General features: G+C 40.2%; 1 protein-coding gene across 1 annotated transcript; it reads right to left on the bottom strand.

Annotated features, from left to right (window-relative positions):
• Nucleotides 1-5,678: 5,678 nt before the first annotated feature.
• Nucleotides 5,679-6,383, bottom strand: LOC148037558 (uncharacterized). The gene has a single exon (XM_087677119.1). The coding sequence runs from the start codon at nucleotides 6,381-6,383 to the stop codon at nucleotides 5,679-5,681; it is 705 nt and encodes a 234-aa protein (XP_087533245.1).
• Between the last annotated feature and the right edge of the window lie 5,835 nt (nucleotides 6,384-12,218).

A 12,218-nucleotide genomic window follows, 5' to 3' on the forward strand; every position in this document is an offset into this window, starting at 1 on the left:
CTTCCAAAAAGAATTCACTCTTCTTACCATTAATGAGCAATCTGTTACGCTTGAGCTCATTAAAGACTGCAATTAGGTCTTTTCTATGCTTCTCTTCATTCTTTGAAAAGATAATCATATAATCAAAGAATGTGCTGAAAGGAAAGTAGAATCCAGGAGAAAGAAGCTTGGTGGTGAGAGATATGGCGGATGGAGAGCAAGAGCAAGAGAGAGAGAGAAACTCAAAGTGGGAACTCCAACAACCACAATGTGTGGCCGGGCCTTTCATTATTCAAACTGTCACTCAAAAAATAAAAAATGAATGAGTGTGACGGGCGCCCGCCACCTACAGTGTGCAGTGGCGGGTACTGTCAGTGTAGTAAAGTGTAGTAATACACGGGCGTCTAGGCGGAGGCACCTTTACCCCCACAATCTCCCACTTAAAGGCGAATCTACCCCAGTGAGAGAGAAAAGGAAAGAAAAGACAATAAAATGTGTACACATGTTCAATAGGATGAGGAAAAAGACATCATCTCATCCAACGCCCATCAATCTTCTGAGGAAGGCAAAGCGCTTTGTAGTGAGGCTCTTTGTGAGCAAGTCTACAGGATTCTGCTTAGTCAAAATCTTGACAAGGTCAACAGACCTGTCCTCAACGACCTCGCGAATGAAGTGATACCTCACCGCAATATGTTTTGTCTTCGCATGGAAACCGGATTCTTGGCCAATTGAATGACACTCATAGAATTCGAATGCAATGTAGGCATAGCATCTGTCATACCAAGGTCTGCAATTAAACGGCCTAACCAGATAGCCTCCTTGCAAGCCTTTGTGGTTGCAATATACTCGGCCTCTGTACTAGAAAGAGCCATACACTTCTGCGCCCTCGACATCCAAAAGATAGCCCCTCCAACATAAGTGAACACATAACCAGAAGTGGACTTCCTACTATGTGCATGCCCTACATAATCAGAGTCAGTGTACCCCACGACTCCTGTATCCTGGCTGCCATACTAAATATACATATCTGCTGTGCCCTTCAGGTACCTCATGATACCCTTCACGACATCCCAATGTTTCTTGCCAGGTGTAGCCATATCACATGCCACAATCCCAACTTCAAAAGAAATATCTGGACGGGTGGCTATCATGGCATACATAAGACTGCCCACGTCTGTTGCATAAGGAATCTTGGCCACCTCGGCCCTTTGCTCATCTGTCTGCGGACAATCAGTTTGTGAAACCTTCACATGAGAAGATATTAGACAACCAATAGGCTTAACATCCTACATACGGAAGTGCTCAAGGACTTTATGAATGTACTCCCTCCGTGACAGATAGAGTAGTCCTTGAGATTTGTGGCGCATAATGAGAGACCTGTCCTAGATCTTTCATCTCAAAGCTCTTCTTGAGCTGAGCCTTAAGAGCATCTAGCTCCTTATGAGCTGTCCCTGCTAAAAGCATGTCATCCACATAGAGTACCAAAATTAGTAAAGAATGGTTACAGACTTTCTTCGTGTACAAGCAAGGATCCATAGCACTGTAGCTATAGCCCTGTGACTGCATGAATGCATTAAACTTATGGTACCATTCCCTAGGTGCCTACTTTAAGCTATATAGAATCTTCTTTAGCTTGCACACTAGGTGTTCCCTGCCAGGGTCTGCAAAGCCCGTAGGCTGCTCCATGTAAATCTCATCATGCAAGTCTCCATGTAAAAAAGCTGTCTTGACATCCATCTAGTTTAAGTCCAAGTAAAGCTGTGGAACCAAAGCCAAGACTAAGTGTAGGGTGGTTATCTTGAGCACATGAGAAAAGACTTCATCAAAGTCAACACCATGCTCTTGCTTAAAGCCCTTAGCAACCAATCGAGCCTTGTATGCCGGCTTGGGATGTCCAGGGGTATTTTTCAGCTTGTATACCCACTTGCATGGCAAAGCCTTCTTACCTGAGACAAGGAAACCAAATCCCAAGTCTGATTCTTATGCAATGAGTCAAGCTCAAGCTGCATAGCCCTCTCCCAAGAGTGACAATAACCCCTATGCATAGCCTCATCATAAGTGTAATCCTCATCTGAATCAGTGGCGTGCATGACATTAACCTCTTCTATCTTCACATTGGACTTTGCAGGTACAATACTGCGCTCAGAAGACTTTTCCTGCACTTTCTCTTTTTCCTTTTTCTTAAGCTTATCATCGCGCATCTTATGGCACTGTGGCCTAATATGTCATGCTTTCCCACAATAATAACATGTAAAATCAGACTTCCATTCACAGGACTTACTGCGGCCACATGACTTTGAACTAGACTTCTGAGAGTCCTTGCCCTTATGATCATTATCATGCTTGCTATGTCTGCCATCTCTAACGGTCAATGCATGTGAAGAGCGGGAAGCATCATTGTTTTTCCTGTTGATTTTCTCAGTCAATAAAGCACTCTCAATGTCTTTGATTTTTAGCCCATCAAGCTTGTTCGTGCATATGGCAGTACGGAAGACATCCCATGATTCAGGCAAGGTGCCAAGCAGAAACGAGTGCAAGTTGTCTTTGAACTCAATACCTTGTGATAACATATTCTTCATGATAGCATAAAACTGGGTGAAATGAGACGATAGGGACGTCCCCTCCTTCATGTGAAGGTCCATTAACTGCTTCAGCCAATACATCTGCGATCTAGGACTCTTCTACGTATAAAGCTCCTGAATCTTCTCCCTTAAGTCCCATGCACTCTGATTCTCATCTTCAACAACATTATGATGGACCTCTTCTGAGAGTGTCAAGATAATGATAGACTTACAGAGCTCATCAACTTCCATCCAAACATCAGCATCCATATCCTCGGGTTTAGCACCCTTGAAACACAATGGTTTAATCTGCAACTTCTACACCAAAACCTGCCATATGTGGGACTTTCAATACCCATAGTTGGTACCATCCAACTTCTCAATGTTAAAGAGAGGTGTGTCTTTTAGATGACCAGCCATACTGTCCCAAATCAAAGCAAAAAATGTAAAATTGCAGGTTGTTGTAATTAGTAGAAAATGCACTAAAACCATTGCTAAAACTGGTTGAAAGAGTGGATATCACCAAGAGAACCACCTGTCCACCAAATATGACCAAGATAACATCAAACAGTAAGCAGTACCCTCATACAAGTGCTCGAAATCTGTAGATTTTAGCTTGCTGGAATAAATTACAGCAGTATGTAAAACTGTCCCAAAGTGAAGCAATCACTGATACATATGTCACTGCAACTGCAAGGTACCAAGATACATCCAACAGTGAGTGTCAAGGGGGAAGACGGTACCAAGAACTATCAAACCAATAACCTGTCAGGCAAGATACATCTCATAGGTCTAGAAGCCATACATGTAATGGGTCTCGGGGTAAGAGAACTATCAAACCAATAACCTGTCAGGCAAGATATATCTCATAGGTCTAGAAGCCATACATGTAATGGGTCTCGAGGTAAGAGAAGAGACCAAGCACAAGCACAACTGATAGAGTAAGAAGCTCAATGCATAACCATCCAAGATGCATATAAAACTGACAAACCTATGGTAAATGCCTGCCCCAATAGGCGTATCAAATCAGCCCACTACAGACTAATTGCAGACATAAAGCTCTCAAGAGAGAAAATGCATGTAACTGTCCCACAAGCTCAAGCTCAAGTGTATGTAAAACTCTGTGTACATCCGAATATGCCAAGAGGCTCCCACTGGAAGTAAAGTTAGATGCAAATAGAGCAAGCACGCTCAAATACATCTAGTACATAGCATTAGACATTCCAAATCCCAGTAGGGTACATCGGAAGTATAAATCCCAAGCTATCTCAGACTCGTAAAGCATAAGCTTGAAAGCATTCAAGTAGCATTTAATTGACAACCAAAAGTAATGCCCAGTAGGTCCAAAATGCTCAAATACATCCAAAAACGAAGCTTCAAGTGGCTATCATTCATGGGCAAACCAAGTGGCAGCCATATCTGACCAAAGCATAAATGGAAGAGGTCTAAATGTCAAGCAATGACAATAGACATAAGCTGGTTCAAAGCATGGCAACTCAATCCAAAGCATGGCATAAGCTGGTTCAAAGCATGGCAACTCAATCCAAATGCCAGTGAATGACGACTAAGACAAAGCCTAATCCAAGCTCAAAAGCATTCCGGAACAAAAAAAAAAGCATTTGACAATCTCCAAATACATCGGTATGATAATTCAAATCACGGGTAAGCACCCCGTATCCAAGAACCAATGTATACACCAAGTAAATGAGCTTTAGCCCACTGTATTACAACAACATATTCACTATCAAATGAAGCTCAATCGGTGCCCAAATCTGCTCCAAATTAGTCTTATAGCATAGATATAGCATCCCATAACATCTTGGTATCACCGGGCATCAATAGGAATCAAACGGGCAATCCCAAGAAGCATCAAACATCAAATGTCAAGTGCTACCTTGTTTTTGACAGTCTTGGGACTGAGTATATAGCAATGGCTGAAGATAGAAGCACTCGTATCGATCACCAGGAGCCAAGAACCAATGCCAGGGAGTCCAAAGATGATCGGGAAGCTTGCAAACAATGTTGGGAAGTCGGGGAAGGAGTTGGAAATGCCAGAAGTGGATCATCCCAGCCCCCTAAAAATGCGCCGTAGTCTGCGTTTACTGCTTGTGGGGGTTGCGGAGTCTTCAACAGTGCTACTGAGCACTTGGCAATGATCAGGGGGCTCTAATACAGCCCTTCAACGTGCCAAATGAAGGCCAGGAAGATCGAGGAGGAGGTGGGAGATCAAAACATACCTGCAAATGAAGGTGCCATGGCTGCCATTAAAGCTCGAGTTGAAGCTCTTCAAATCCGGGCTGAAGAGAATGCTGGGAAAGCTCTAATGCCTTTGCTCTAATACCAGTTGAAAGGGAAGTAGAACCCAGGAGGAAGAAGCTTGGCGGTGAGAGCTATGGCGGATGGAGAGCAAGAGCAAGAGAGAGAGAGAAACTCAAAGTGGGAACTCCAATAACCACAATGTGTGACCGGGCCTTCCTTTATTCAAATTGTCACTAAAAGAATAAACAATAAGTGACTGTGACGGGCACCCGCCACATGTAGTGTGCAGTAGCGGGTACTATCAGTGTAGTAATACACGGGTGGCTAGGTGGAGGCGCCTTTACCCCCAACATGTGCCAACAAAACTTTGATAAGGGTGGAAAATTCTATCCGTCATCTTGTTAAACGTAGCAGGAGAATTGGTGGTTGTCGAAAAGTAAGGCGTATGCCTTTTGAACTAAGGGACGGGCTGTTTGAAGAGCTTTAGGAGTTGCAAAAAGTGGGTTTGATCTTCCCAATTTAGCATACTGAATGGTGTTTTCCAGTTGTGATTATAAAGAAGAATAATAATCAAATCCATCTTTGTGTAGACTTTAGAGAACTAAATTAACAAACTGTTAAAGACTACTACCCATTTCCCTATATTAACCAAATTAATCCAAACGCCATGACTAAAAATTCATAGAGACCAAATGTCGTTCTAAAAGCAGTCTTATGGATATCCTCTGGCTTGATTCTGATGTGATGGTACCCACTTTTCAAATCTATCCTGCTAAACATTCTTGCTTCCTGTAATCGATCAAGAATGTCATCTATCCTCAAAATCAAAAACCTATTCTTGATCGTGTTCTTATTCAAGCCTCTGTAGTCAATACACATTTACCAAGAGCCGTCCTTTTTCTGAACTAACAACACAGGTGAACAAAACGGAGAACTAGTGGGCTGAATTAGTCCCTTCTCTAAAAGCTCATTAACCTGTGTCATAATCTCTTTCTGCTGCGCCGCACTGACCCTATACGGTGGCCTATTGGCCAGACTAGTCCCTAGAATAAGATCTATGGTATGATCTTCAGGCCTCTCAGGGGGTAACTCTCTTGGTAATGAATCTGAGAAACAGTCGCTGAATTTATCCAAGAAAGCCCTTCTACTTTCATCTAGCATAGACACATTACTGTCAACTTCATTAACTTGGTTTGCAAAAACCAAGTACGCAAAAATATGATTTTTCATTACTGAAGTAATTGCAGAAGCAGAAAAAACTGGGACAGACTCTCCTTTAAGCTTTGCATCTAACACATGAGTCTTGCCCCTATGTACAAGAGTAGTCATTCCATTGTAAGCATCTAACACATGAGTCTTGCCCCTATGTACAAGAGTAGTCGTTCCATTGTAAGTATCCAAGATGGTGTGCTTCCTGTGGCACCATGGGATACCCAACAAAATGTCACAGCCCTCTAAAGGCATAATATGGAACTTGTCTATGTCCACATAGCTCTGAATATGCATACAAAGTTTGCCAAGAATGGGGGTGACAGGTTCAATATATCTTGGGCATGCCAAATCAGCCTGTCCAATTGGTCCCATTTCCTGGGGACGTATACCCAGCTTAGTTGCCAATGCCGATGGGATAAAGTTTGTACGAGCTCTAGGGTTAGAAAATAAGCATTGTGGAATCTCTGATCTTTCGGCAAGCTCTGCTAGTCTTTTCTGGAAATTGCTTCTTCTTCTTGCCAAGATCTTGCTTAAATTAAGAATCCTTCTTTTCAGTGCCTTTAAAGTTGTCAGCTTTTCCTTTCAATAATGCATTTGCCACAGCAGCATTTTCAATTAAGTGTACCATATTTGTAACCCTAGTCTTGGTACAATAATCCCTGATGGCTTCGGGCAAAGCCGCAACAATACTTTTCAATTTGTTCTGACAGGAGCACTGTCCTGTAAGAACTCACGGGCAAGAGTGCTTCCCAAAATTTTTAAATTGTACTATTCTAAATCCGTACAATTCGCCGCGTCCAATTTATGCCATGCAGTCATGACATCTACTTCAAACGTGTTAGTTAACCATGAGGTTGCAAACAACTGTTTAAAATGGACCCAAGTGGCATGTGCATATCCTTGCATCAACAATATGTTCCACCACTGCAAAGCATTACCTTTCAAAAAAGTTGCAACCTTCCGCACCTTAGAAGTCTCAGTAAAATTCGGTTCTGTGTAAGTTGCATCAAGCTGATGTATAAATGTCAAAGCTTTCAACTTGTCTTGCATACCACTGTAGATTTCAAACTTTATTGCTTGATCACTCTCTTTATAGTCTTTAGGCTTTGTACTTTTTGGTATCAGGTTGTCATAGACAGGTGGCTATAAAAAGGGGAGTCCCTTATGCGCATTATCAACATTCATTTCACTTGTCTTACCTGCCATATGTCCACTAGGCTGAAAAAAACCAACGGCTGTATTTTGTACTCCAGACATCAAATAAGGACTCTGTAGAGTGTGATAATCGCAATGTAGACCAATATTAGCATAAAGTGGGTTCACTACCTCAATAGGCATCATTCCTAGTGGCCCTTTAGTCAAGTATCCCTGATAACCTGTGGGTAATTCAGCCATTGCTTGAGAAATAGACCCACAATCAAAGTAACCAGGGTAGGTAGCAAATTGAGAAGGAATAGTCTGCTGTGCCACTTGTGCATTACTGCCTTGGCCATTCACTCCCTGGTCCTGCGCTTGTGCTTCTTGTTGCACTGGACCTGTCTCCATGTTTGGTGTCTTTTCCACATGCTCACACACATTAGAAGTTTTCCTTTTTGAGTGCTCCATGGTATGATGTGACAACTCAGCTTGAGAATCCTCATTATGTGACTTCAATTTTTTTTGCATCCGAGGATTCTTTACAAGTTGTTCGAAAGAGCCAACCATACTGAGGAGTTGTGCCATAAACAAGTCCTCCTGTTCTTGCTTCTCATCCTGTGGTTCAGTGTCGGTTCTAGAAGGTGCTGACACTTGTGCACCAATACTTTCTCTTCAGTGTCTACGAGTAGAAGAAGAACTCTCTTCTTTATGAGGGAGTTTTCCCTTGCCTTTATCAATGTTTGCAATCTCTCTAGTCTTGTAATCTCTGTAAAAAACCTGTGTATGGCCTTTTCACCCAAAATTAACTGAGCTTAAATTCTTATAGAAAAGAATTCAAATCTCGGCAATGGAACCATGCAACCGGTCTATGACTCACATAAAGCAGTAGTTTCTTCAATCACACCTGGTCTTTACACACACACACACACACATACGTAGAGACCTCACTCCCTCGCTCAACACTAGATTGGGCCCAAAGACCGGCGTCCCTCTTGGTATTTCTTTATCAATTAAAAGGTGGAAAATTACAAAAATGATAATGTTCCAAAATACATAACTTGTGAACAATTGGTTTTCATCTCTTCTGAGTAAATCCTAGCTGCATAAGAACAATACAGTATGTCCAGATTAACATTCCTTTTAGGAAAGCATTTTTTGTGTGACCAATACTCAATGATTCCTGTGCAGAATTGCAGTTTGTAGAGATGTCTGAATTCACTGTTCTTACTGTCTAGCATGTTCAAAATTCACTGTTCTTACTATCCAGCATGTCGAGAGTTCAATGTTCTTACTGTCCAACATGTGCAAAATTCACTGTTCTTATTGTCCAGTACACTGCTCTTATTGTCCATCATGTCCATAGTTCACTATTCTTACTGTCCAGCATGTGGAGAATTCACTATTCTTACTGTCTAGGCACACTGTTCTTAATGTCCAACATGTGCAAAATTCACTGTTCTTACTGTTCAGCATGTGACAAAAACTCAACGATTCGTGTGCAGAATTACAGTGTGTAGATCTCTGAATTCATTGTTCATACTGTCCAACATGTTCTACATTTTTTGTGACCAATACTCAATGATTCATGTGCAGAATTTCAGAGAAAACATAGAATTGTACCTTGATGGAATCGACCCATCATGTGAAGCATTTCCTCTAAGAATAGAGAGAGAGTTGATCAGAGAGAGCAAGCTCTACCTCCGTACTTGAGTTAGAGACGTAGAAGTACTCTCCATGATTGATTTTCTTGCAGTAATTTGCCCTCAGCTTCTCAAAACTTCATTCTCCCATTTGTCCCATATGCATTTTATGTTTTTTTTAATGCTCTCTCTCTCTCTTTTGGGAATTTGTGCCATATGGCATACATGTAACAATTTTCCGTTTAAACCTTTTGGTCTAAAATTTTCCATGATCGGTGCAAAATTTGACCTCAGCACAGACCAAAGAATTAATCCTCGTGCAAAAATGAAGATAATGATGCAAAAAGATTATGGGGTCCAAAAATAGTAACTCTCTAAATTTTAGGGATGGTGACCCCTGCATGTCTCAAGTTATTCTAAGCAACTTTTATCATTGTGATCACATCAAAAAGTGTAATGTGGCTTAGTTAGGGTGACTTTTATTCCATGAGCATTCTCACATGTGCATCTTCTTTCTTGGCCAGACTCATTATCTTACACCATCTCCAGTGGCTAACACATAGTCCCAAACTAGTGGCATTCTATTCTTCAATGCCCATTCAATATGGAACCGGTCCTAAGGCTTAGAAAAACCATTAGTCCAATTTGTCCCAATGGCTGTCTCTTTTTGGCCATGCAAAGATCCTGGCTTATTCCAAGAGAACTTTGGGGGTAAGAAGCAACAACAACAAAAGAAAAGAAAAGAAAATATTTATATAAGTAAATAAGAAAAGCAATTGTAAAAAGTATCACCACCTGATGATAAGAACGAGCATTCACCATCTTGAAAAAGACCACATATTCCATCTGCTAGGATAGTAGATTAATGAAATCCCAGGTAATCATTGTCCATGTCAATATTGATTTTTACATAGAGTTTATTTTGTCTATTGGTAGAGCAAGCTCTTCTCTATCTACAATGCCTTTTAGCATTTGTACATGCGTACTCTCATAGAAAGAAACCCCAATAGTATAGCTAGACCTTCAACAAATCATACAATCAACTCCATGGTTACAAGTGTCCCTCTTAATCGTACAAGAAAATATGTATTTTCCTCTAGAAGTGGTAGCCTAGCTAGAACTTGACCAAATCATATAAGCAACTCCATGCTTACAAGTGTCCTCCTTGATCATAAAAGCACAAGTTGTATTTTCCTCTTAAGTGGTAGTCATAGTTAAAGACTTTGCACTACTCCTTATACAAGTTCAATTTACATTCTCTCATCCTAATTTTGTTCCTCTTCTTCTTGATGTGCTAAAACTTCTATGATGTATCTTCCATGGAACTTGCAACTCCGTGTAGTATTTTGTATCTTTAGTTATTATAGGGGATTTTAATCATTATAGGTTTTACTTCCTAACAATGGTCATGCTTTCTCCCCCTTTATTTAGTGCTCAAGGTGGATATATATTATTTATATGAAGAGCTTTGTTTTAGTTAGATGTTATTAGCATTTTGTATTTATGAATTCCCGTTGTAAAATAATTTTAGAAATTGGTTCTTATTAGTGACTTGTGTGATGCATGTGGTGAATATAATGGTTTGGAAGAAGAAGAAGATGATGGTCATGGGATTCTATTGACTAGTTGGATTCCTTGTCTCCATGTTCCATGTGATGCCAATGCACCATGTGGAATATAAGGATATGACCATAAGCTCAAGACCATAAGAGTAAGCCTAAAGAATAAAGAGATGGAGTTTGAAAACCATTTGCAAAAATACAAGGCACAACAATGATGATCTTAGCAAAGAATAAAGTACACAACAATTTAGAGAAGAACCATAGTTTTTTAGTTTGCAAAAAAAAGTGATACAATGATGGCTTTGTATACGTGTGTACTTCGAAAGTGAAGCTTAGATCGCAATCTAGACAAATTGTAGGCCATGAGTTCAAATCTTGGTGGATGATCCATGACTAGGTGAATGGACTAATGATTCTAGAAGGGTTAGCCTTTTATAGCTATGAAGGTGGTAAGTTGGCATGGCTTACGTACCATATTGTTAACATTTACTAATTGGCTAGGAAATATGATAGGGAATATCACCTTTACGCTACCTATGGGAGTGATGAAGAACCTAAAATAGGGATCCTTGATAGCTCCTACAATCCATAACTTAATTGACTATGCCTTGAGTTCCTACCAACTTAACCGATCCATTTAATTCATAGGCTAGATCCACATAGCTTGCCTTCTTACCATTTAGTCACACATAGAGCTCATCTAGTATGAAAGCAAGGCCCAATCAATGTTTGATCCCATGTATGGCATCTCCTCATAATGGGGTCCTTACAACATTTAGAACCATCGATTATTGGTTGTACTTTCCAAGGATGAAGCCTTGCATTTATCTAACAACATGTCTTTTTTCCCTCTCTCATTCACATATTACAATCTAGCTCTCAAACGTCATAAGAATATTGCTAATGTAGAGAGATTAGTGCTATAATTATGCCAATTGTAATAGCTATGATAGGTTGCTATCCATGGTGTAGCATCAATCATAGTGCTCATCATGATGCTTGAAAAAAGTGCTAGTGCCATAAGTATGGAATTTTCCATTTGGGTAGATCATGAATATCCACATGTATTGAGCTTGAATTTCTCAATATTCCTCAAGTTCAATCCTAGATTGTGTACTCTAACTAAACTCATGAATTATTGAAGTTTATTTGCATCGAATGCCTTCATTAAAAAAATATTTATGTGTTTGTGCTTGCTAGGATCTCCATTCAAAAGATAGTGTGTATCTCTATGTGGTTGTCTTTGCATCATAAGTTGGGTTTCATGGATGATACGTTAGAGACAGATAAGGGAGATTTATTGATGACATGAGTAGCAATTGATAGAGTTGAGGACCCAAGCCAGATGCTACCCTTATACTATTTCATTTGGGATGTATGACATGCTCTACCTACTGATCTTGACTGGGTGGAATTAGATGTATGAGTATCATTTATCTATATAACTAGACGTGTACTATCTCAGCCTTCCATTGTATCCCTACATGAGCACTAGTTTGTCTTGTATACCACCTTAGCTTCTTTTATAGTGTATCCCTAACCATACTGTAGCATGTTACATTTTGATGTCCAGTGACGATCAATATTGTACATGATTTTGTCTCATAGGTCGATTTTGGCCTCAGAAGATAGTAATGTATATATATTTCTTTCTTTCTCAACCAAATCAATAATAAACTTTTACAACTAGATTTCCTCACAAGTGACATAGCAACATCTTTATGGCCCATCTCTATGCTTGATAAAAGAATATAAAGGTTGCTTTGTGATGCTCTATGTAGCAACAACTTCTAAGGGAGCACATAAATCCATTGGTAGATGTCATGTAGATGCATTTAGCATATTGACATCCTGTAGCCATATAAGTC

Source organism: Lygodium microphyllum, chromosome 4, assembly GCF_053477565.2.
Source record: "Lygodium microphyllum isolate KBCC chromosome 4, Lygodium_microphyllum_v1.1.10, whole genome shotgun sequence".
Lineage (NCBI taxonomy): Eukaryota > Viridiplantae > Streptophyta > Polypodiopsida > Schizaeales > Lygodiaceae > Lygodium > Lygodium microphyllum.

Coding starts and splice junctions, on each gene's coding strand:
- LOC148037558 (XM_087677119.1), bottom strand. CDS start 6,383: ATGGGACCAATTGGACAGGCTGATTTGGCATGCCCAAGATATATTGAA.